The 27,079-nt window shown below is 38.4% G+C and overlaps 1 protein-coding gene across 5 annotated transcripts; it reads left to right on the forward strand.

Moving 5' to 3' along the window:
• The first annotated feature begins 263 nt into the window (after positions 1 to 263).
• On the forward strand, positions 264 to 23,402 carry SP2 (Sp2 transcription factor). 5 transcript variants are annotated; one of them, XM_087713574.1, is made up of 8 exons: positions 264 to 342; positions 5,056 to 5,096; positions 5,494 to 5,569; positions 13,059 to 14,030; positions 14,416 to 14,737; positions 15,619 to 15,793; positions 19,607 to 19,800; positions 21,549 to 23,402. In XM_087713574.1, the coding sequence occupies exons 3-8, from the start codon at positions 5,507 to 5,509 to the stop codon at positions 21,647 to 21,649; spliced, it is 1,827 nt and encodes a 608-aa protein (XP_087569700.1). In that variant the 5' UTR covers positions 264 to 342; positions 5,056 to 5,096; positions 5,494 to 5,506; the 3' UTR covers positions 21,650 to 23,402. The 5 variants fall into 5 exon arrangements, with proteins under 5 accessions (XP_087569700.1, XP_087569701.1, XP_087569703.1 ...); XM_087713576.1 differs by lacking the exon at positions 264 to 342 and adding an exon at positions 414 to 1,301; XM_087713575.1 differs by lacking the exon at positions 5,056 to 5,096.
• Positions 23,403 to 27,079: the final 3,677 nt, after the last annotated feature.

Raw genomic sequence — 27,079 nt, forward strand, 5'->3', positions numbered from 1 at the left:
CCTGAACATCAATTGGTGAGGATTCAAGTCAATTTGAGATTCCGTCCAACCGATTGGACTTTCCATTGACGTCCGTCATTGTCAAACCCATTCTTTTACATTGGCTAAACTTGGGCGTTTCGGTTAGGGAGGAAAGATTGGTAAGGACGGATGCCAATCATTTGGAGGTGGTTATCTGAGCGAACAACGTGTATTTTGATTGGCCGAACAGTGCAATCCTTGAACGGCGATTGGTCACGTCTCGGTGCGATAGGCGGGGATTATAGGGCGGTGCCCGGTCTGCTGAGGATGAAAATGGCGTCTTGAGGGGGGTCCGTACCGCTGCCGATTCCTTTCTAGCAGGTGAGTGGGCTCGAAGAAGCGAGTTCGTGCTCGGGGAGAAATGGGAGGAGAAATCAAGAAATGGCGTGGGGTGATAAATGGAGGAAGGGGTGGGATCTGTAAAGCGAGTAGGGGCCTTTGTTGGGAGGGCCCCCCCCGAGCGCGCGAACAGGGCTGAAGCAACTGGGACCGGAAGGGGGCGGGGCTAAGGTGAGAGCCCGCCTCCGGGGACCCATAAGAAAAACAGGCGTGGGTGACGGGGGGTGGGGGGAGAGAATGTCCATTCATTACTCTCCTGCTCGAGAGAGCGGGAGGCGGGAAACGACGGGATATTTTGATAGTTTGGCGTTGTTGCTCGGGGTTTTATTTTTATTTTAATTAATGGCGGTATATACCTGTACTTTCTAACAATAATCTGACAGCAAATAACTGGACCTTTGTGTAATATTGTTGCTTCAAATATATCTTGACTTATTTTGTTTTTTCCCCCCTGATGCCAGGCTATTTTGACAGGTGCGGGGTTATGAACTCCTGTAGATTAAGAAAATGGTATAAGAATGGAGAAGAGCTGGAGGATGGACAGTGACAGTCCTGCCAATTGCATTTTTTTTTTTTGCAATTTAAGTAACAGAGTAAGAAGGGATGTTGGAGGTCATCTAGTCCAACTCCCTGCTCATGCAGGAGACTTGTACTAGGGAACTGAAACTCTGAACTGCCGACCTTTCTAATCGACAAGCTCAGTATCTTATTACAGTAAAGAATGTGTGTATGAAAAGAGTTGAGCTAGTCATCTAACCCAAGTGACAGTGAGAATAAGTGGTTTTAGGGCACTGGGGCGAGCCTGAGAGCCAGGCAGAATCAGAATGTAAGGTGCTTGGAACCAGGGAAGGTAAAGAGATGGGTGTGGGAGTCTAAAAAGAAGAAAAAAACGGACGGAGATTCTGCTGCCTCTACTCATGGAACAGATGTTCAGCACAAAGGTACAGGGCAGAGAGAGAGAGAAAGGGAGAGATGTAGTAGGTGACTAAGTGATGCAGGAAATTCACAAGACTATCAGATTAAGTCAGGCTTAGCATTTCAAACCTTTGGATTTAAGTAACAGGCAAGTTTCCTCAGGTATCAGTACTATATTCAGATGTACTGAGAATAAAATATAATTGGTGGGAGTACAAGAAATGATAACACAATCCCTTGCTGTGCTTTAGATTGTTTGCTGCAATAGCAATACTGTAATTGCACAATGGTTTTTTTGAATTAATACAGTTTAGGCTTAGTTACAAGTGCTTAGTTTACAAGCACATAGAAGTTCAAACCAGTTATAGAACCCTCTTGATTTAACTGACCTCAGTTTAGTTGACTTTGAATGCAATGAACAAAATCAGTTCATATACTATATACTGCTGTGCACGTGTAAAATCTCAATTGCTATTGTATGCATGCTTCAGATATGTAAAATGTTTATATAAAATCCCGTTCCAATTTTGATCATTCTGCTTCACCTTTGTTTATACGGTAATGCAATGAGGTGCCCAAATTAGCCAACTAGTTTAGGGCAGTGTGTCCTGCAGACCTAACCAGTGGAATTGAAAAAGAAATTGTGGTCCATAGGATCCTAAAGAACAACCAGAAGAAGACATCTACTGATCACGCCTAGATCACTGGGCAAATGCTTGTTGTGTTGAATCAGAAGGCTTTGTTTAATCTTCACAGATCAGTACTATCCAGCCAGTTTAAAAGTCTAAACAATCTAGCAACAAGACATGTTTTATTTATTGTATTGTGTGAGTGTTGCAGTTATTGGATATGATTCTGATTTGCAATGGTGACTAACCTTTAAACAAATCCTAAATTTATTATATTAGATTCCATCTTTAAAATATTTTTTTCTTAAATTTTTCTGAATTATTTCAAGGATAAGATTAAATAAATAACTGCAAAGACAATAAAAAAGACAAATTACAGACAAATAAAAAGAGAGAAAGGAAAATAAGAAAGTGTGCACAATATATACAGGGAATCAACATTAAATAAACACATAAACCTTTAAAATATATTTTTGGTGAACTTATTTAATTTGTGACCTGGGCTGAGAGAGTGGGTGGCCTGAAGTGACAGTTCTCTAAGAGTGATTGACCCAAAGTGATATAACTGGCCTAAGGAAGCTTAGAATGGAAGTTTCCTGATTTCTACCCAACATCTTAACTACTATTCCAAATTGGCTATAGGTCCTAAACCATATAAAAGACTTAAAAGCAAGTTTGGACTCAAAGAGAGGAAAACCCCAGCCACGAGTAATTCAGGTATTTTTAATGTCAATTTTAAGTTTTAAAAGTGACATTAAAAATACTTAGTTATTTGTGGCTGGGATTTTTTTCTCTTTGAGTCAAAACTTGCTTTTATATTTTATGCTAAAATCCCTACTTTTTAGGGGGAAGGGGGGAAATTGTGGAAAAGCAAAATAAGATGCTAATGGAATTAAATGGAGTTGGACTAATAGAAAGTTAAATATAAAGAAAAAGAAGGGATACTCTGGAAGAGTTTAGTGATAATCCTCACTCCTTAAAATGCATACCCATGTACTCTAATGTATTTTAATCTGAAAAAATATTACTGAAAAATTACTCAATTTCATTGTATACATGATGTAGAGTGACAAGGCTATACTACTCATCTGATTATATACTCTGATTGTTTATCTATGTCCCTCTGTGCTGATGTGACCATATCCAAATTTAAGGGGGGGAAATGATGACTATGAGACCATAGCTTGTGTTTATTCCTCTCTTTTTAAGAAAATGAGTTGAACAGCTTAAAATATTTCTTTCTGGGATTTAAAGATTTCAGTAATGATGGTTCTTCGAATTGTAAAGTAGGGACTTTAGCATACAATATAAATAAAATATTTTAAATTTTTAAAATGACATTAAAAGTTGGTTGCTTGTGGCTGAGATTTTTTGTGGCTGAGGTATTTTTCTCTTTGAGTCAAAACTTGCTTTTAAGTCCTTGAATCCTTCCTCGCTGGTTGAGTGATATTTAACCTTGATCTTGCAAATAAGAATTTGCTATAAAGGTAGTCCTTGACTTACAATAGTTCGTTTAGTTACTGTTCAAATTTACAACAGGACTGAAAAAAGTGCCCTATGATCATTTTTTCCACACACCTATTATAGCATCTCTATGGTCTCATGATCAAAGTTGAGATATGGCAACTGACTATATTATGGTTCCAGTGTCCCAGGGTCATGTGATCACCTTTTATGGCCTTCTGACAAGCAAAGTCAATGGGGAAAATAGATTCATTTAGCAGTTACTAACTTAACTGCAGTAAATTCACTTATATATGGCAAGAAAGGTCATAAATTGGGGCAAAATTCACTTAGCAAATAAATTTTGGACTATTGTCGTATCTCAAGGACTACCTATATTAGAGCTTCTGATGTGGGCTTTCAGTACACCATGTTTAATCTAAACTCTGAAAGCCATCATGCACTTTGAATTTAGGTTAGAACATAGAAAATCCTGTCAAAACAAGTAAGTCATATAATTTTCTTATTCCATTGTCCTTTTGAAGCTCTATGAACCATCATTTATGTCACATGACCATTGACATGATATATTTATTGTTGTTGCAAGATGCCCAGGAAAGTAAAGCCATGCAAATCTTATCATTTCAATAAATATATCTAGAAACAGAATTGTCTGTTAAAAGTAATGATCAGAGTGGGATATTTTTCTCTTTCTCACCCTCTTTCAAAACCTTATCTCATTTTGCCTAATCTTATGTAGTTGATGGAATAAGTCATAGTTATCAGCTTTACATTTGCTTCCATTGAAAGGGTAACAATTCTTGATGAAGAACTATGCAAAGAAATGTGTTCATCTCGATTTACCATCTAGGATGTTTGTGCCTATTAAAGGAACTAGTTGTAATTTTGGTTATATTTCTTATAAATATGCTTCTCTTATGCATGTAGAAAGATTGGTGAGCCATATTATTTTTATAGTCTACTTGGATCCATATTGAGCCTTCTACTTGTGGCTCTGCTAATTGATCAACATATCACACTTTGGCAATTGAACTACTTTTTTTGAAGAATTAAACGGGTATTGAGTAGGATAATACTTGATATGGACAAATATGGTGTTATTAGGGTGGTGGAAAAGACGAGGTAATTTCAAACGCACAGACATTTGTATTATACCTGGTGGCAAATTTTTAACTTGTACCTTTTTCTAGGCTTTAAAAGATATGTTCGGTTTGAGGAGATGCTGACATATATAAAGTACTTGCATACATGCTCTGAATGATCTTTCCTCTTTGGAATTTTAGTCATATGACTGCAGGATGCACAAAACAGTGCTTAGAAGGCTGAAAATTATTTTGTTGTTGTTGTTGTTTCTTTCTCATACTGGTCATTCTGTTACCATCTTTCTTTCCCTGTTTCCTTCATTTTGTTAATAATCATCTCTACATTTTCAAATTTATCACTACAATCATAAAATCTATAAATTTGATTTTGGAATATTTCCCATATACAGAATTCCATGAATAAGTTGTCATAATTACAATATAATTGCTGCTTAGAAATTTAAAATAGATATTTCTAAGATATGTCAGTACCATTTTTTAGCTTATTACATACTATAAATGTGTAAGCACCATAAAACAATGCATATAATTTTATATTGATGCTCATAATTTGTAAAAGCTTTTGCTTAAATTCTGTCTTGCAGTTATTTGGCTGATTGTTTCTATTATGATGAGGTAACAGAAGGTCAGAACATATATTTTTTTCTTTCCAAATGTGATAAATATGCCCCAAAGTAGTCCTACTAAATATTGATGGCATCACTGTCAAATTCTCTCTAATATGTTGCATTTTTCCCATTCTAATAGTTTTTACACTACCTCTCTAATCCAACTTTCCTTTTATTGTTCTGATATCCGTCAGCTGCACTAGCAAAAAATGCTTAAGATAGATTTAAATAAATACTTTAATTATGGGTACAATTCTGTACTCCAGTTTTATATTGTGAATAATTTTAATTGAGACTGGTATATTATGACAAATTTCGTATCAATATCTCTTTCTTGCACACGCTATAAATCTTGCTATCAATATTGAAAAACAGTTTAGATTAGTAATTGATTAACCAAACTTTTTTTTTCAGCTTTAGAGACAGTATGGCTGCCACTGCTGCAGTTAGTCCCAGTGATTACTTACAGCCTGCTGCTTCAGCAGCTCAGGTGGGTTGTTTTTGTTGATAGCATTGCTGCATTAAAAATATATAAATGGTTAGCCTAGAATCCTGCAATGTGGAAAGCTCTCTGATGAAAGTGTTTACTATAGAGAAGAATTAGTTTACCTAAATATTCTGAGATTGTTGCACATAATGCTAGAATATGTCAAATTCTAGTACTGTTCTTGAACTAAATTTTATATTATAATAATGTGTAAGATGTTTGCATGCTGTAGTCAGTGTTTTAGGTTCTTATGTTTATATTCCAGTATGGATTATTAGGTATTATTCTGTTTCATATACATAAACATTCATATTTGGAACAACATGTCATGATATTTGCCAATCAGTTACAAACTTTATCTAAATTGGTTTGGTGGACTAAGCAATTTCTTGATTTTTTAAAAAAGATTTCTTGCATGTGAAAATATATTTAATTTGGCAGAGCAAGAGACAAGGTACATATGATGGAAGTGAAAAAAATAAGAGAACAGTTGAGATTTTTACCATGTGTTAATATTCACAAGTGGCAGTATCTACTAAAAAAAGAAAGAAAGTTTAGACTTGGTTATATAAATGGTGTCCATCAGATGTTCCTAGGGTTGTAGGTTAAACTAGAAACTTGACAAAATTATCCCAAAAGAAGACAGGGACAAACCATTTATCTTTTCGCATTCAAGAAAACTGTTCTTGGCATGTGCAAAGATTCAATTGGTATTGCCATCAACCCAAGTATTTAATTTAGGACAAATAAAAGATGTATGTATAATTCACTTATCAAGACAACCAGTAGCATAGATGATTTAGATATTTGCTGGACAATAACATAAAAATTTATGGCTACTAATCAGAGTATTTATAGATGGAATTTTCAGAGAAATAACTGGTAGGAGTGTGCATGCTTTGAAAATGATCTGGAAGATACACTTCCAAATGTGCTGGAGCATGAATTCAGTATCTCTTTGAAGTAGCTGTGTCTTCTTTGGCTTCCATGTGAGCTTGAAAAGAGGCACAACTGCTTTAAGGACTGCACCCTTAATGCAACTCCTTAAAGTAGCCACATTTGTTTTCAAGCTTGAGCAGAAGTCTGAAAGTTTAAAGAAATGCTATACTACACAACCTGAAGCACATCTTCAATATCATTTTTGAAGCAAGAAGTATGCACAGTTTTTAATGATTAACAACCATTGAAAACACACAGAAGGATTCACAAGGTCAGTGCAATAATTTCTCTTAGGAACATAGAAAATATGAGATTATAAACTCTCATAATAACATAGAACTCTGTTTTATAAAGAAACAAGTTAATAAAGCACTGTAATGAAAAATGTTTCTTTGCTTTCTACCCATAAAAGAAAATTATTTTAACTGGAAAACTCATTAATAGACTATATTATTTATTTTGAATTTCATTTTACTAGGACAGTAACTCATTGATGAATCTTTAAAAGGTCAACTATATGTGAAAGCATTTTGGCTACAAAATTAAGTAGAAACTAAAAATACTTTCTTTTATATGCTATTAGCTACCAGAGAAGAGAAGCAGAAAATACATGTAGAATAAGTACTGGACAATTAAAAAAGAAGGGGAAATCCCACCTTCAGCCTTTGCCAAGCGTCTAAGAAACTCTGGTTCCATTAGGAACCTTGGAATGCTATTTAATCCAACTTTCATTAAACACCATGCAATGTTTAGCTATATCCTTCCTCTTCCTGGTTGACATAGTGGAAGTATGTACAACGTTTCTGCTAGATGTGGGTTGTGTCCTTTTCTATCTTCCTTTTGGAATAGAAAGATAGTAAGATTATCAAATGGAGAAATGGAAATTGTTTATGTTTTCAGAGTGATTTTTCTATGTAACAACTTTCAGTTATCTTAAGATAACAGACTCCCTTTCACAAAACAAAATCAAGAATAGTTTTCATGAAATATAGCTTCCATCCCACTACCTTTGGCAGAAACATCTAAGGTGCTCTATATCATCATTGTATCCAATGGTGGGTTGCTAACCGGATTACTACCGGTTCACGTGTGCGCGCAGCACTTATGTGCAGAAGCATCCAGGCGGGTTGGTGGAGCCTTCCGCCACCGCCACAACCGGTTTGGCCGAACCGAAAGCAATCCACCTCTGTATCATCCCAAAAGTTTATATTTTAGTTTGTTTCTGAAAATATTTCTTAAGTTTACTTTCTTAGAGATATAGTAGACTCTAAAGTCCTACTACATCTCTAATTGAAATATAGATGCATTAAGAAATAACTGCATCATAATAAAGAAATGGTTTGTTTGGTGAGGGATAGCATATATATGTGTGTGTGTGTTTGTGTATGTGTGTGTGTGTGTGTGTATGTGTATATATATATATACACACACACATATATATACATATACATACATACACATACACATACACATATAATATATTACATGCATACCCTTTCATCTATTTCCATCATGGTAAGCATTATTATTCAAAGCAAGGAAAGGAAGTAACACATAGCCAAAGATATTTAAGTCATGAGATAAGAAAAAAAGAATACAATGTGATTAAATTCGCTATATTCTTTTTGCTCTTGGAACTCCATCATATCCACACATGACTCTTTGGTTTTTATTCTTTAAAATCCTCACTTTTTCAAGAACTCATCAACTGCAATCAGCTCCAGTTTCTCAGGATTTCTCTTCTATGCAGTTGATTCATTATTACTTCATATATTTGTCTTGTAAGTTAGTTCTAATTTGTTTTCTCCAGGAACAAACTACCAGAATGTATTTTTTCTATTTGTCACTCATTTTTGTACCCAGCCCTTATTCATTCATCACCCAAGGATTTCTGACTCTATTTTGTTTCACAATAATATGCAATATGTTCCTTATTTGCTCTGCATTCAAGTTACTTTTTACACTGACATATCAGCCTCTCACTTTCATAAACCAAGCTGAGCAAAAACGAAGTTCGAGACACAGCTATGTTTCTTTATACAATTCTCCTAGTAATAGATTACCTGTTACCTTCCTACTAACATTTATTTGTATGTCCTAACAATTTCACTGACCATTTTCTCATCTTTTGTAATTATTCTACCAAACTACATAAATTCATCAGTTTGCTCCAGCTTTTTTTGGCATTTGCGTATAATTAGCTATTAATCATTCAATTTTCCCTGTCAGATACAATTGCCTTGATCTTCATTATATTGATGTTGAGATCTATTTTTTCACTGCCGTATACCATCTAATATTTGCTAATGCATTCCTTATCCATTTATTCAAAAATACAATAAACAACTAAGAGAACATCATTTATTCTTCTCTTACTCAGGGTTGAGCTATTTGCTATGTATTCCATTTATTCTCATGCATACATTTGTTAGATAATATTCCCTCTCACTGCATTCAGCAAACAACTTTCAACTCTGTATTTGTGCAAACCTTATATCCATCCTGCACATTCACTTTATTATACACCTTCTCTAAATTAATGAATGCACAATAAACTGTCTTACTTTGACATATTTCACAATTACCTACTAAACACCCGTACTCAGGTCAGAATACTCCTACCTAGCATGAACATTTGGTTTCCCCAATTTTTCTCATTGTCACCTGTCACATCATTTTTAATTATAATTCTGTGAAAAACTTTTCCGGGCACGCTTAACAGTTACTGCATTTACTGTTTTTCCTTTATAGAGGGAATAATAAGGCATTGTTCCACTCATCAGGCACAGATGGAGTCTCAGTCTCTCTCTACACACACACACAGACAACCCACACTGTTGTATAGCTACTCCTTAAATAATTGCAACCTTAGATTTGAGCATAGGCACAGTATGGCATCTCTTTTTTCTTTCTTACTTTTTTTGGGATACTATCATTTAGCATTCATTGCAACTTCATTCCTTGATATACAGTGGGGCAAAAAAGTATTTAGTCAGCCACCAATTGTGCAAGTTCTCCCACTTAAAAAGATGAAAGAGGCCTGTAATTGACATCATAGGTAGACCTCAACTATGAGAGACAAAATGAGAAAACAAATCCAGACATTCACATTGTCTGATTTGGAAAGAATTTTTTTGCAAATTATGTTGGAAAATAAGTATTTGGTCAATATCAAAAGTTCATCTCAATACTTCGTTATATATACTTTGTTAGCAATGACAGAGGTCAAACGTTTTCTGTAAGTCTTCACATTGGCACACACTGTTGCTGTTATGTTGGCCCATTCCTCCATGCAGATTTCCTCTAGAACAGTGATGTTTTGGGGCTGTCACTGGGCAACACGGACTTTCAACTCCCTCCAAAGGTTTTCTAAGGGGTTGAGATCTGGAGACTGGCTAGGCCACTCCAGGACCTTGAAATGCTTCTTATGAAGCCACTCCTTCGTTGCCCGGGTGATGTGTTTGGGATCATTGTCATGCTGAAAGACCCAGCCAAGTTACATCTTCAATGCCCTTGCTGATGGAAGGAAGTTTGCATTCAAAATCTCACGATACATGGCCCCATTCATTCTTTCCTGTACATGGATCAGTCGTCCTGGTCCCTTTGCAGAGAAACAGCCCCAAAGCATGATATTGCCACCCCCATGCTTCACAGTAGGTATGGTGTTCTTTGGATGCAACTCAGCATTCTCTTTCCTCCAAACACGAGTTGTGTTTCTACCAAACAGTTCTACTTTGGTTTCATCTGACCATATGACATTTTCCCAATCCTCTTCTGAATTATCCAAATGCTGTCTAGCAAACGTCAGACGGGCCCAGACATGTACTGGCTTAAGCAGGGGGACACGTCTGGCACTGCAGGATCTGAGTCCCTGGTGGCGTAGTGTGTTACTGATGGTAGCCTTTGTTACGTTGGTCCCAGCTCTCTGCAGGTCATTCACTAGGTGCCCCCATGTGGTTCTGGGATTTTTGCTCACCGTTCTTGTGATCATTTTGACCCCACAGGTTGAGATCTTGCGTGGAACCCCAGATCGAGGGAGATTATCAGTGGTCTTGTATGTCTTCCATTTTCTAATTATTGCTCCCACAGTTGATTTCTTCACACCAAGCGGCTTGCCTATTGCAGATTCAGTCTTCCCAGCCTGGTGCACATCTACAATTTTGTTTCTGGTGTCCTTCGACAGCTCTTTGGTCTTCACCATAGTGGAGTTTGGAGTGTGACTGTTTGAGGTTGTGCACAGGTGTCTTTTATACTGCTAACAAGTTCAAACAGGTGCCATTAATACAGGTAATGAGTGGAGGACAGAGAAGCCTCTTAAAGAAGAAGTTACAGGTCTATGAGAGCCAGAAATCTTGCTTGTTTGTAGGTGACCAAATACTTATTTTCCACCATAATTTGCAAAAAAATTCTTTCCAAATCAGATAATGTGATTGTCTGGATTTGTTTTCTCATTTTGTCTCTCAAGAGCTGAGGTCTACCTATGATGTCAATTACAGGCTTCTCTCATCTTTTTAAGTGGGAGAACTTGCACAATTGGTGGCTGACTAAATACTTTTTTGTCCCACTGTACTAGTGTCAGTTCCATATGCATCCTCCAGCGTTCTCTCAGTGGTTTCACTTTATGCATGTTTAGCCCTCTTCACTTCCTTTCTATATTTCCTGTGCCTCTTAATCTTAACCAGTTTTTATTTTCTTTGAATTACCTTCTTAACAGCTATATTTTCCTGTGTATACATATTGTAGTAATGCTTCTTTCATAATCTTTCCTTCTAGCTGTCTTTCCTTTTCTGTGCACTTTTTATTCTTTCCAACCTAGTGAAATGTTGGAGATAGATAGATAGATAGATAGATACATAGATACATACATACATACATACATACATACATACATACATACATACACATACATACATATATATATACACATACATACATACATACATACACACACACACACATATATAATTACTAAGAATGCTGAGCTTAGTGTACCTTCATCATACCTCCTGATAGGGCAGGATCTCCATCAGGCATTCCCGATTCTCGTGGATTGAACAGATGGTCTATCCATCCAAAATATACATCTTTTAAAAATTAACCAGGAATAAACCAATATTCATGTGATAGGAGAAATAATAAAAGAAGGGTCATTTTTTTAAAAGAATGAGCACTAGCTGGCTTGGGGCTGCAGAGTGGATGTCTATACCCTTTAAGCTTGTTGGAGAGGCAGTTGGGCAGCAACTAAGAACGCTGCTGATTGCTCTGTTCTAAGTTCTTACTCTTTCTGATCATGTGACCCAGAGTAGAGCATGTACACCCTGCAAACACAGATGCAATGAAAAGGAAAAGCACAAAACTGCATTCGCAAACAGAACACTTTATTTCATTACATAAAAGAAAATATAGATGCTTTCTTCTGATAAAGGATTTGTAAAACAAAATTATTAAGAACCCTTCATCAACATGCTTTCTCTAACTTATTTTGTCACCTATATTCTGTATTCCCTTCATTTTTCCACTAAGCATTATTTACATACTTCCAGTGAGATACTTCACCGACGTCTGCAATATTTTGTCACATAATTTTACTTCCTTATATCCGGTGGGCTGTAACTTTTTCTTTATGGCAGAATTGAATAAAACTTACAGAGGATTATGAGAGTTCACAGTGTAACTGTAAAATACAGCAGCATGCCGTAGGCCAGGTCTCAATAAAAAGGTTTGATCTACTTTCAAGTGTCAAGGAAAGGGATTCCTTATCTATTTTACTATATTATAGTGGGTTTTTTTTAAAAAAAAGATCCTCCATCTTTGCAACAAAGAAAGTGGACAATGTTAGAAGTCTGCTTCTTATTTACTTCATATAAATGAATGTTTTTTTTTTCTTTTTGATAAAAATGATTCTAATCATTAATTCCTTGAGAGAACTAATGGACTATCTTTTAAATAATTCTGTTCTCTTGGCACCTAGGCTCCATTCAAGTTAGTGAATGCCCATCATTGTGTATGATACCGATATATGTTTTTACTGTGTATGAGTCTAATACAGTACTAATTTTTGTTTATAAAATGTTTATTATGGATATTCATTTTGAGGTATTGATTGCTGAAAATGGTAAATATTGAACTCAGAATGAATAAGAAAATAAGAATAAATGTTCATTTTTGGGAATGCTACATTTCTTCTTGTATGGGTGTTATATACAGAATATTTTGGATCTCTCAAATTATCATATACACTTATAATTCATATTTTGAATACATGTTAGCTGGAATGTTTGCTGAACTTAAATTCAGTGGAATAGATCCTAAATTAGCCTTAGTTTTTAGTTCTTTTGCACTTAATGAGCCTATAACACTTCTCAATTAGTCTGGATCCAATTCTATTGATACTTTTTGATTTAACAATACGATTTGTTATTTTAATACAAAGTCCAAACTCTGTATTATAAAAATCAGTTTTATCATTCTTCAGCTGGCTTGTATTATATCTGGAAAAAACTATTTGTGTCTCCTGCCTTTGACCCAAGCCTTTTCTTTTCCACTCCTGTAGGATTCTCAGCCATCTCCATTAGCCCTACTTGCAGCCACATGTAGCAAAATTGGTCCTCCAGCTGTAGAAGCAGCAATTACTTCTCCTGCTCCTCCTCAGCCTGCTCCTCGGAAATTGGTTCCTATTAAACCTGCTCCACTCCCATTAAGTTCTAATAAGAACAGTATTGGAATCCTACCCTCAAAAGGAAATCTCTTTCAAATCCAAGGTTCCCCATTGGGGACATCATATCCTGGTGGACAGCTAGTATTTACAATCCAGAACCCAACTGTAATCAGCAAAGGAACCCGTTCTCCTGCCAATATCCAGTATCAGACGGTACCACAAATCCAAACAGCATCAGGACAGACAATTCAGGTGCAACAAAATTTGGGCAATCAAATACAGATTATTCCCAGCAATATCACGCCTTCTTCTTCCTCCTCCTCCTCATCGTCCTCTTCTTCAGCTCATAAGCCTGTGCCAATAAAGCCAGCTCCAGCTCATAAGTCATCAGCATCCAGTCTCCACAACGCAAGTAGTGTTGTCAAGTTAACTGGTACCAGTGGCAATGTTACACTTACTCTTCCAGTGAGCAACCTTGTAACTGCTGGGGAGACTAGTTCTCAAACTCAAGTTGTGCCCGACAGCCCCTCTAAGCCAAGCAGGAAATCCCGAAAGAAAATGGTATCACAAGCTCAGACAACTGCAATGGCTATGGCAGAGCAAGTGGAAACAGTCTTAATAGAGACTACAGCTGACAACATCATCCAGGCAGGGAATAATCTGTTGATTGTGCAGAGTCCTGGATCTGGGCAGCCAGCTGTGGTCCAACAGGTGCAAGTAGTTCAGCCCAAACAAGAGCAACAGGTAGTTCAGATACCACAGCAAGCCCTACGGGTAGTACAGGCAGCCTCCGCTACACTCCCTACAGTTCCCCAAAAGTCCCAACAAAACTTCCAGATCCAGACAACGGAGCCAGTTCCCACTCAGGTATTTCACTGAAAGTTTTTCCCCCTCTTTTTTTTCTTTTTAAAACATATTTTTATTAATTAAAACTAACCCTCAATTTGGAGTTATCAAGTAATACATAATTAGCAGAATTCTTGGGGGCAAACAGGCTAGGGGTTTTTCTAATTGGAAAAACCATTTGCCCAATTACTTTTTCCCCTATAAATATGTTATTTAAGTGTCCGTTTCCTATAAAAAGCATTCAAGAGATATAAACAGATTGGCATGCATTTGTTTTGGTGCAGTGATTTGTAATCTATCAGAATTTGGGAGGGGGGAAGGTTGGGAAGCTCTACTTGGAGGTCAAATTCTACATTTCTTCCCATCCACATGAATTTTGTGATTCATTTTTGTGTCATTTTTTTAGGTCTATTTTAAGACTCCTTCTGGTGAACTACAGACAATACTACTACAAGATGCCTCAGGAGGGGGTCTAACTATGGCCCCTTCCCCTGCGGTCTCCTCAGCCACAACCTGCAGCAGCCCTGTACCCCGCAGTTCCCAGTCAGGGGGGAGTACCAAAAAGACGGGGGCTCGTAAAGAGCGTGCTCTGCCAAAGATTGCCCCTGCTGGAGGCATCATCAGCCTCAATGCTGCCCAGCTTGCTGCAGCTGCCCAGGCAATGCAAACGATCAGCATCAATGGTGTGCAGGTTCAAGGTGTTCCTGTTACCATCACCAATACCGGAGGTGGGAAATATGATGTAACAAACCTGTGATGTGCAGTATTTCAATTTGTGATACAATAATATGTTCATTTTTTTAATTTATTGGGATGTTATCAGTAACAAGGAAGAGTAATGTATAAGTAGGGTTATGTATATACTTACAGGAATTACATCTTCATAATGGTTTTAGACTGCTCATAACAATTTTTAAAAAAACACTCCTCAAAGGCGCTAGACTAAACAAGCCCCCAGTTCAAATTCCATCCTGGCCCAATTCTTGGGGAAAGAGGCAGATCTTGAGGAATGGACATGCTTGAAGAAAAGAGTAAAACGTTTTGTGTTCATTTTAACTTTTGCACTCCCCAAAGATTGATTTCTTCTTGCTACATTCTAATAATAGGGGACATGCCCAAATACAATGGCAGATTATATCACTATGCCATCATTACTAGGAAATAGCTTCCTTATTTTCTGAGTAATTGTAATTTGTAATCAGAAACATTGCATTCTTTCTGTTCTGTATATTATTGGTTGCTGGGGAGATGGCAGTGAAGGATTCCATGCTTTCTATCTTCCTGAGGGTGGAAAAGGTATGAAAAACCCCTCAGTTAGAAAGTTTGAAAATGTGTATTGGAGTGGGATAGCAATATTGTAAAGATAAATGTTAGTAATTTGGGAGGAGAAGTTGGGCTTCTGAATCCAGGCAGGGATGAAATGTTGGAACCTTGAACTGGGTTTTATTTCAAGTCTTGTGCAATTCTGACATCGAAAAAGACAAGAAAAGAAAATGGAACTCATATTGCATATTACATTTTAGCCTAGAGTTTTCCTGGAATAATTGAGTCTCCATATTTTAACAGTGGAAATTCACAAGCCATACTTTCTTCATTCTTCTTTTTGCAGGCCAACAGCAGTTAACGGTGCAGAATGTTTCAGGCAACAATCTAACCATCAGTGGCCTGAACCCTAACCAAATCCAATTGCAAATGGAACAAGCACTCTTGGGGGACATGCAGCCTGGAGAAAAGAGACGGCGGATGGCTTGCACCTGTCCGAATTGCAAGGATGGAGAAAAAAGGTAATGTGTGGGGATTGGGAGCAAAAAGGAACATTAAATCCCAAAGGCTGCCAACTTCAGTTCCTACTTTATATCAGTGGTGGGGTTCAATTTTTTTTACTACAGTTTCTGTGGGCATGGCTTGACAGTCATGTGTGGCCTGGCTATCATGTGACCAAGTGGGAGTGGCTTGGCCATCATGTGACTGGGTGGGAGTGGCCAATTTAGCAGTCCATTAAACAATATACAGCAGCCCCCTTTTCTAATCTTTTTAATACTGCATGAAGTTTTTGCTCTAGGTTTTTTTTTACTAGTGGGAGAGAGGTTGGCAATGCCTGGGGATTTCTAGGAATTTCTTCTCTGTGTGAGAGGCACCAAAATGATATAAGGTTTCCTGCTGGAGCAGGGGGTTGGACTAGATGATCTCTGAGGTCATTCCCAGCCCTGGATTGCTGGGCTGTTTCAAAACATCCCCTGAAGCTGCATCTAGTGCTAGGTTTGTGGTCCTTCCTCTCCTTTTTCTCTCCCTCCATCCATTCATCCATCTATCCATATCTGATTCACTTTCCATTCCCTCTTTCTCCCTTCCCTCCCTCCCTCTTTCACTTTCTTTCTCCCTTCTTTCTCCCCTCCCTCCTCTTTCCTTTTTTCTTTCTTTTTCTCCCTTCCCTCTTTCTTTCTTTCTTTCTTTCTTTCTTTCTTTCTTTCTCCCTTCCCTTCCTTCTCCCTTCCCTACCTCTTTCTTTCTTTCTCCCTTCCCTCCCTTCCTCCTTCCTTCCTTTCTCCTTTTTTCCCTTCCTGTGAAGAACTCCAGAAAGTCTTTGGTAGGAGGATGAAAAGCCAGTCATTTTGAAACTGAGAACATGCCCATTGATCATCTGGCATTCTTAGAGTTCCACTATTGATTAGCTTAGCCTGAGCAAGGATAGCTAGCAGCACTTTCAATAAGCTCTCAACTCAAGCTCCATGCCAGAGGTCTTCAAACTTGGCAACTTTAAGACTTGTGGACTTCAACTCCAAGAATTCTCCAGCCAGCAGAGCTGAATTCTGGGAGTTGAAGTCCACTAGTCTTAAAGTTGCCAAGTTTGCAGACCTCTGCTCCATGCCCTTGGGGATCCCCAAAGAGTGAGGATTTCTTTCTTTGTTTCTCCCTTGAAGCCCCCCACTTCCCGGCAGCCCATTTTTGCTGCCAGGGGGCTGCAGGAAGGCTTGCTAAGCACCCCCCCATGCCTATCTTGGGCTTAGCAGGCCTCCCTGAAGCCCTCTGAGAGCCATAATAGGGCTTGTGGGGCCACCTGGAAGGGGCGTGGGAAAGTAAGGTTGCGAGCTCAGGGAGGGGGAGTGCAGCAAGCTCCAGGGAGAAGAGAGGCAAGTGAGACTTATCTGTAGGCAGGAAGAAGCAGCTCAGTTGGGGCGCAGGGCAAGAACCACGTGGCAGCTTAGGCAGGCAAGCCACCCAGGAGGGGAAGAGTGACTGGGTGGGGTGGGTGGATGGGGTGAGCGACCAGGGAACCAATTTGGGGGCGTGGCAGGCCTCAGTCACTGGGGGTTCCAGCGACCCAGGACACCAAACCACTATCAGTTCGGCCGAACCAGTAGGAATTCACCACTGTTTATATAATTATTTATTTATATACCTTCTTGCTATCAATAAATAGTATTCAGTCCCTTATAACAACAAAATCAGCATTTTAAACAGTTAAAACATGGATAAACCCTTTGAACAAATTTATTTAGTGGAAGCCTTACTTTCTTTTTATTCGAGATCAAGGAAATTTCCATGATAGGCGATTCAGACATGCTGCATGCTTGCCTGACTCATGAATGGCTTGTGGGAGAATTGCGTGGCAGCACCAGCAGTAGGCAGAGGCATGGCAGCTGGGGGAGGCAGGTGATCCCAAAGCCACTGCAGGCAAGCTGGGCGACAGTGGGCTGCAGTGGGTGATGTGTTGGGATCGCCTCTACCTCTGCCTAGCTTTGCTGCGCACTTTTCGCCCAGAGATGAAGCTTCATGTGCTTCCAAAGGGGACGCAATTTGCTCCCTTTCCAAGCACCCCATAAGCAATCAATCACTTTTTGCCTGGACAGAGAAAGGGCGGAGACTAAAAGTTTTGTGTGCTTGCAAATGGGACGGTTTGAAACAGTGATTAGGTCTGTTTCAACGCGTCCCCTTTGCAAGGACACAAAGCTTCGTCTCTCTCTCTCTGGATGAAAAGTGTTTGGGCAGCTACCACCACTGCCACCCTTTCCGTCCCACTGTCTGCTTGCCTGTGGCCTCAATCGAGGCCAAGCTCTCAGCACGCCCTGGCCTCCACCCACCCTCGTGAGGCCAGCAGCAGCATGGCAGCCATTTGGGAGCCAGCATGGGCAGCTGCCGTGGCCAAGAAGTGTCCCGGCAGCAGCTGGGCCAACATGCAGGGTGGGTGGAGGTTGGGTTATGCCAAGAGTTTGGCCCATTGCAGCCCCGGGCAAGCAGACAGTGGGATGGAGAGGGTAGGGCCAGAGATAGCTTCGCTCCCAATCCTGTTGGGCTCCACACTCACTGCCTCCTGCATTTAAAAAAAAAACAAGACCATCCCAAAATACTGTAAAATCAAAATTTTAAAATATCAAGATAAAGTTAAGAATGGTTTCTGATGAATTATTCCCTTAGATATACAAGTTTTAAAAATTTATATTGTTAGTGCATATCTTCCTGTTCCATTAATTGCCTATAAAAACTGCATAGGTTTGAGCATACTGTACTTGCGGTAAAGTGATTGATATGTAGGTGATGAAAAGATCGATTTTCTATCAAGCAGGACAAAAATCATTAAGTGTGAAAGATATTCTATAATAAAGGTATTAGATTGTCTAGTTGTTAAAATATGATCTGGGGAAAGCTATTCAAAAGAAAGGATGTTCTGGTTTTCTTGTCCAGAGATTATTTGGCATTGTACAATGTCTTCAGCCTTTTAGAAATATAGCACCAATAATTGAATAAGTGTACGTTGTCTCCTGTAATACTTTTTTTTAAAGGTTTTTTTTATGTTGAATAAAATAACTGCATGAAAAAGAGACAGGTTTATTCCCAAGTTGCTTATCTCTGAAAAAAAAATGAAATAGTATTAAATTGTTTCCTGGGACAGTACAGAGATATTCATCTTAATGGATGGGCTTAATAATGGAACTGTTTTTGTATCGAACAGAAAGACTTCGAGTTTTGTCTGCTTTTTTTCAGAACCAAGCTGATCAGCTTATTAGAAAGGATCAGTTCAGTGGCAGAAAACAAATAGTTTCTTTCATATTGCACTTGGTGACTATCTTGAGCAGGTTGAATCGAAGGGAATGAACCTGCCTTCTGAAATTCTGCAATTCCGTCTGTGGGTGATGTTTGGATTGGTGTAAACTTGCATCCGTATGCACGTGTGTAAAACTAAAAATTGATGTGATCTCAGAGCTGAAAAGGTTGTACCTTCCTTGCTAAATTGGCAGGCAGGTCTGGAATTATTGAAAGATTAATGTATTGGGGTTGACTCATTCAAGCAGTCTTGCATCTTTGCTTGGAAGACGGAAATGGATTCTTAGTAAATGCCAGAAGAGCCAGTGTGTTTTTAGAAAAAGTTCTTGTGAATCATTGTTGGATCCTTTCCCAGAAACCATATAGGATAATCAATATCAAATTAATTTGATGTTTTCAACAGTTTTGAATAGTTCTGCTTCTTGAGTCATCATTGCAGGATACAATATTGATCTGATCCCTGAGATCCCACCACAGTAAAATCCAGCAAAGATATCCATACCTTTATTAATCTAGATTAAGAACACCCTTTTTCTGTTTTTCTTTCTTTGTAGGTTGGGGGATCAAGGGAAGAAGAGGCACATCTGCCACGTGCCTGAATGTGGAAAGACCTTCCGCAAGACTTCCCTTCTGCGGGCCCACGTACGTCTACACACGGGCGAGAGGCCTTTTGTCTGCAACTGGGTCTTTTGTGGAAAAAGATTTACACGCAGTGATGAACTGCAACGGCACGCCCGAACGCATACAGGTCTGTCCAGTCATTTCTCTGCCTCTCTCTTCCGTTGTATCCCAGCTGTCGTTCTAGCAGACTTGGCTATTGGGAAGTGTGATGTTTCTTGGATCAGGTGTTGCAGCAAAAATGCCTGTTCCCTCGTCTCATTCGATAACATTCTGTATTAAATAGGATCTGGAGCATGCCTTTTTCATTGTACTAGTGTGGTGGATAGATATAATGAGAGGGAGTTTTGCAAATATTGTAGTCTTATACTATGAAGGGCTCTATAGGTGATTCAGCACCTTGAATTGTACTTCAAAGCACACTAGAAACTTTTATACTTCTAGCATAATAAACATATATTATATCTATATATCCCTCTGTAAGGAAAGTTGTTGAGATGAAAGTTGGACTGCGGTTGCAGAGGACTCTGGACGAAGCAGCTTATCTAGAAACATTTTAGTTGTGTTTTAGGCCAAAATTTAGTACACCAATAATCTTAGTCACACTTGTAGATAATATGGGGTAGAGCTGGGATGGAGATACTGCATCCATTGTTGATCTCTGTGGTGGCTTTTACTACCATTGATCATGGCAGCATCTGGACTAGCTTTAAAAGTTGATAGCATGTTTTACAATGGTTATCTTCCTTCCTTCAAGGCCTGTTCCAGCTGGTGTGCTGGTGGTGACAGGTTGTTCCCTAGCTCTCTCCTTTATGGGGTGCCATGGAGTTCAATGTTCCCTTTCCTTTTGCTGAGTGTATTATTAAACTACTGTGCCATTCATGCCCCTATAAGGTGACTGTTGTGGAATACTCCATCTTTAATATTGGATGGGTTTGCACTTTCCCATTTATGAATGGGGATTGACCTGGACTTATAGTTCCTGCAGTGTTGCAACTTTCTTTGCATATTTCCATTTGGGGCACCCATTTCATATATTTTTGCATCTGGAATCCCTTCAGATAGTTGCCTGTACCCTGAGTACCTCATGACTTAACTATTGGGAGGTGCTCCACCTGGGCTATCCAGAAGTCCACTGAAGCTTTGGTTCAGAGTAGAGCATTGCTAGGCTCACAGCTAGAATTCATATCCTGCAGCCTCGACTGACTTTAGCATTCTGTATCTCATAATCTGCTCATTTACATTTCACAATTCAATTGTTCTGTTATGGTACTGATGCATTCAGCTTTCTTTGATTGCAGTTGCCATCATTCCATCTCCATTGTTCATAAAATACTGTCTTAACCTTAACTAGAAACTCACAAGTTCAAGTCTGAGTGGAAAATTGTTCCAATATTGAATCAGATTAATGCTTAGCATTCTGGTTTGAAAAGTGGTTTATCAGATGCTTACAGGGAAGACATGAACAAGATCTTCATCCTTGCCATGCATTTTTACAAAAGTTTACATTTAGATTTTGTGGGGGGAAGATTTTGTTCAATCATGCCCAATTCTTAGAAAAATCCCTGCAGTGGGGGATTTGGCAAGGTTTTTCACAATTGTTTGCCATTGCCTCCTTAATAAGGCTGAGAAAGTGAGACTGGCCTAAGATTGCCCAGCTGGTTTTGTGCCTAAAGTGAGACTAAGACTCACTGTCTCCCAGTTTTAGCCTTAATCTCTATACAAAACTGGCTCTTAGTTTTAGTTCTGGATTTAGTTTTATCATGCGCCTATTTTTTTTAAAAAAGCAATCTCTGTAAGCTATTTGTGCATCAGCTTTTTATTATATGGCTGTTGTCATGTGTGCTCATTGTTGTTCTTGTTCCTTTTTCTGACCAGGTGACAAACGTTTTGAGTGTGCCCAGTGCCAAAAGCGCTTCATTAGGAGCGATCATCTGACAAAGCATTATAAAACCCACTTGGTCACCAAGAACTTGTAGGTTGCAATGCAAGCAGGAAAAGTAAGGAAGCGGAATGATGATGAGCAACTTTTCACCCCTCATCATGAAAGATGGTCTCTGCAAAGGACAGGGAAAAAAAAAAAACCCAAATAATTGTCCTGACTGTGACAGCTTTCCCAGCCACATCTGCCCAAGGAAAAAATGGAATGGCTGCTATTCCTTCAATTGAACTGCCTTCAGACTGGCATTCTCCTTTGGAAATTCTTGATGAATGCATCAAACTTCAAGGCTTGAACCTGAGATGGGGGAGCAATGCCATTTCCAAATATGCTCAAATCAGCACAAGCCCAGTGGCAGACCTGGAAAAGCAAGGCAAAACCCATTTATGCACTTTCCTCAGGAGTTTGCAGAGCCAGGGCCCTCCTCTGCTGCACCAAAGGAACTCCTTATGGGTTTGAGAGTAGCACCAGCGGAACTGTACCCCACTTGTAATTTGGGTTCCTCTTCCCACTCACTCCCATGTGCTTGTGAAGCTTTTGAATGAGAGGCAGGGAAACCATCCAAAATGGGACTCGGTCCCCCTAGCACATTCCTACTTTATATTTAAAAATATAAATATATATATAAATATATATATATATCTATATCTATATATACACACACATATAAAATAACCTCCTTAGGAAGCTTCATGTCTTTTCTACGGAGAATGTTGCCTTATATTTTATCCCAGGTTCAAATTATGTATTGTGAACATTTTTTTTTAATTTAATGATTTCTTTATAAACAAACAATCCTTTGCCTAACAGTGCAGGCAAAGGATAAAGCCCCTCTCAAAATGCAGAGGCTGTGATCTGATCGTGGTCTATAAACTAGATATGCCCTGTCTATAGAACGGGGATTTCTAGGGTATGTGTAGCAGCAGCAGCAGCAGCAGCACTTTGTTGAAGGAAGGAAGGAAGGGGATCTCCCATGTATATATGAAGCAGAGCTGTGGGACTGTGACCCACAAGCTCTGGTGTAGATAGCAAAAAGTGCAGGCAAAAGCTATGTATGAGCCATATGGAAAACCTAGGGCAATCTGTTTGCAATTCTGCATTGCTTGGTTACATAAATAGAGTTAAAAGTCCAGTGTAGTTTTGCACTGTCAAGCTCTATTAGACATTATTAATAATTTGATAGGAAAAGGAAACATTTTTTTTTCCAAAAATGGAATATTCTCAGTTTTTCCCTTTTTTATTTTGTTTTGTTTACTTCACTGGATTCCCCCTGCCTCTTTTTTTTATATATATATATATCCGATGCAGCTCTTTTCGTGTACCATAGTGTATATTGTATCATAAACTATATATTGCGTTTAAGTGTTTGTTTAAAAAATATACCATTTGTTATTTTTGACCTTTAAATTAAAATGAAAATCCATTTTATTTTTTAGTTGTAACCGCTTGACGTATGTTTCTTTAAGTGACGAATCATTCTTGCTTTCAATTAATGGTGTAATTTGGCAGAGCTGCATGTAGCTTGCCTAAAAGGGAATGCTGGGTTGGGGGAGAACCATGCATTTCTTGATGGACTGAAATGTTACAATCTCACACTGAACCATCATTTGGGAACAAAAGATTATTTTTCTTAAGAGGAAAGAATGGAAAAATGGGTTGTTTAGGTGGCTTGTTGACAATAAAAATGTAAAAGAGAAGTATTTTTACTCCTTAAGGACTGCTCAAAGGCATTTTCATGGTCAGATTGTTTTGTCATGCAGATATAAAAAAAAGTTGGTCAGAATGTTTTGATATTATTATGTCTCTTTCATTACCCTCTCACTCTCTCCATAAAGAAATAACAACTTTCAAAAATACACTTGCGAACTTTGTATAATGTATTCATTATATAACAGCATGCAATGCTGTTAGGTTTATAATGGTGATCATTATGCTTCTGTCATGCTTAATCCATAGTGACAGTGAATCATAGTAAAATGCAAGGAAAGCTGCCTTGTTCTACAACACAGGTGTCAAACTCGCCATGTCATGTGACGTTTCACAATGTTTTCTCCACGGAGCTGCGGTAGGCGTGGCCTGCATGTGATGCATTTGGCCCACAGCCGGTAGTTTGACACCCCTGTTCTATAAAGTAAAGGCTTTATCAAGGATTTGTAGTACCATCCAGCAAAAGTTTCCCCCTATTGAAATGCTCACACATTTTACTTTTTTTCCCCATCCTGGGGGGGAGGGGGGGAGTCAATGATTTAAGTAGCAGGCAAGCAGGTAGGCAAGAAAGAAAAATAAATCCATATCGCTATACTCCAGTTTTGAAACTAATGTTGTGTATAAGCAATCCCATATTAAAAGCTGAAGTTCTGAAATGGTAAAAAGTATAGTGTTTGGTGGCTGTATTGATTTATAAGAAAGGAGGCTTGAAGAATAACATATCTTGTTCAGCTCCAAAACGCAGGGTAGCTAACATACCTCATAAATATCACAATACCAAGATAAGAAAAAGATAAAGAACATAGCAAGAGTTAGAGACAATCCATATTACAGTTATTGCTCTGAAATACTTTATAAAGTAGCAATGTTGCATAAAATCAGGAGTATGGAGCCTATACAGATTTCAGAGGCCAGCATACTGTGCAGGGATACAGCAGATAAGGTCTGTTTCTGGGTCCATTATCATTTGATCTGTTGAGAAAGAATACCTGAATCATACTTTCCTGGATTGATTGGACTTTACAAGCTTTTGATTGAGATGTTGAGAACATCCTTTGAGTGAGGGATTTTGCCAGACTTAATTTCAGTATCAATCATCGCTTAACCCCTTTAGTTGGTTTACACATATAAGCCTTTTGATCATAGATTAGTTTTCTCACTTGATCTATTATTGTAAAAGGACCAGGAGAATAGGGACTTTACTGTCTCTCAAAGAAAGCTTTCCTAACTTAGGTATTGTTAATAAATCCAGTTTTACCTCAGGTGTAAGGAAAGTATACCAGATCAGATTATTCCTCAAGCCTAATATTTATTGACTTGTGACTGGCAGTGACTCCACAACATCTTTCTCAGCACCTGCACATGTTGAAAAGTGAATCTAGGGATTTCTTTAACACAGAGTCTGATTTGGAACCTCAAACATAGCTACTGTATATCCTTGACCAAAGAACAATATAGATCTTGAGCAAATACACATGGATTTGTGAGAGAGGAAAGGGATAGTCAGCTGGATCAACTCTGGCAAATTCATTGGGAGACAGATGTCACAGATCATCCTCACATACAAACATAGTCTTAACCACTGCATTACACTGGCTCCTCATAATGTACTGCTCATAAACATGTCTAGCTTTCATGGAACATATATGACTTAGCTCTAATTAACATAGCTAGAAAATGTAAATTCATCTGATCAAGTTAAACTGTCCTAGACAGAGGAAAAGGTATCTGCTAATTTAGTCCTAATTACCAAAATAACACACCTTGCAATAATCCATTGCAAGCTTGCAAATTACCACCTGATACAAATTGTTAATACTATGATCTAGATTCATTGTAATGCTGTTAATTAATTATTTTTACTTGCTTCAGCCTGGCTTCAGTTCCTGTACTGTGAGAATTCAGCATGATAGAGCAAACCACATTTCCAACCCATTCGTTCCCTTTTTTTTTTCATTTATTTCAAATTTCATGTTATTGTTATTGACTTTAAAGACTCGCAGCCTGCCTCATCTCCAAAGATAGTCAGCAATGTCATCACAAGAAAGTCTCTAAGGAAAGAACATAATAATCAAGACCACAAATACAAAAATCATAAAGAGACACAAATGAAATCCTTGAGTTTAGCTTATTGTCTAAATCCATCCATGTCAAAAAGCAATTGCTGTGATTCACGTATGCTTTGTTGATGTAAATAATACAATTACAATTTAATGTAGTGAGGTAATTTGGCAGCATGCTAAAATAATGGTTGGGTTCCCACAGACCAGAACAATAAATAATTCAATCCCTTTTAGGTGAATCTAGTTATGTAACACTAATCTACTGGGAAAAAGGAATAGCATGGGATTTCTGGCACAATGGATGCTTTTTACAGAAGCCACTGCTCACCAGAGCAACTTAAATTCTGCCTCTAGAGAAGATACCAGAATTTTAGAAAGACATTCTTGTTGATTGAGACCAACATTTTTTCCCAGAAAAACTTCTGAACAATCCTTGTGGAACAAATCTCCAGCTATGGAAGAAATAATAGGAAAGAATAATAATATTTTACTTCATCATCCAGGCAACAGAAAGCAATAAATTACTATTTTTTTCTTCCTTTGGGTCACTGAAATGAGGCAAATTAATTACACTGGCTGACAGGTAGGGCAATTCTGCCAATTTCAGTGCATTACAGCTAATCCTAATTGATGGATCACAATTTGCGTACTTGGCAACCAGCTGACAATTATAACAGTAACAGCACTTGTGATCGCCATTTGCAACTTTCATTGCTGCAGCCTGAGAAACAAAATATATCTGGCAGGAGTTGCAAATGGTGATCATGTGATGTCATGTTCAATGACTCAATGACTCACTTAATGGCAACAACCAGAACATCTGCAAATTCCATTGTAAGTTGGCATGATCACAGACATCACATTTTACCATCTTGTTACTTAGAGACAGAGATACTAATCCCAGTTGTTGCTAAACTATCTGTATAGTGATTCTGGGATCAAGAGATTTAGGTTTCAAATCCTCATATAACACATTCTCCCAAGAATGCAGTAAGATATAAATGAAATGACATTCAATAGTTATGGATTCTGTAGCTCTAAAAATTTCCCTCTGCATATTCAAAGAACTGACAGAAACAAGGGACATATACATCAAGATTACATCAAGGAGGACCTTGATTACATCAAGGAGGACCCAGAGAAGGAACCAGAAAAAAGGCAAGAAAAGAAAGAAGCAGTAAGCAGCAAGTTTAAGTTATGACCAGCAATGTAAGCAAGAGATCTCATGTGTCTAACCCAGCAATTGATAGAAATGACTTTTACACACTTTTTTTTACACTTAGACTTATATACCGCTTCACAGTGCTTTACAGCCCCTTCTAAATGGTTTGCAGAATCGGCATATTGCCCCAACAATCTGGGTCCTCATTTTACCCACCTCAGAAGGATGGAAGGCTGAGTCAACCTTGAGTCTGGTGAGATTCCATCTGCCAAACTGCTGGCAGCCAGTGATCAGCAGAAATAGCCTGCAGTACTGCACTCTAACCACTGGGCCACTGCAGCTCACTTTACCAGCAAAGGCTTGGTAAATTGATAAAATCCATTGGTATTGGTATTGGTATTTTATTATTTGTATGCCGCCCTTCTCCGGGAGGACTCAGGGCGGCAAACAATTCAAAGGGGGGAAAAAGGGGGAACATAAAAGACAAAATACAAATAATAAAAGTAGGCAACAGTCGCACAACCATACATGTCGAGAG

This window comes from Thamnophis sirtalis, unplaced genomic scaffold (genome assembly GCF_051295495.1).
Source record: "Thamnophis sirtalis isolate CommonGarterSnake01/CBP01778 unplaced genomic scaffold, rThaSir2_p1.2 scaffold_4, whole genome shotgun sequence".
NCBI classification, from domain to species: Eukaryota; Metazoa; Chordata; class Lepidosauria; order Squamata; family Natricidae; genus Thamnophis; species Thamnophis sirtalis.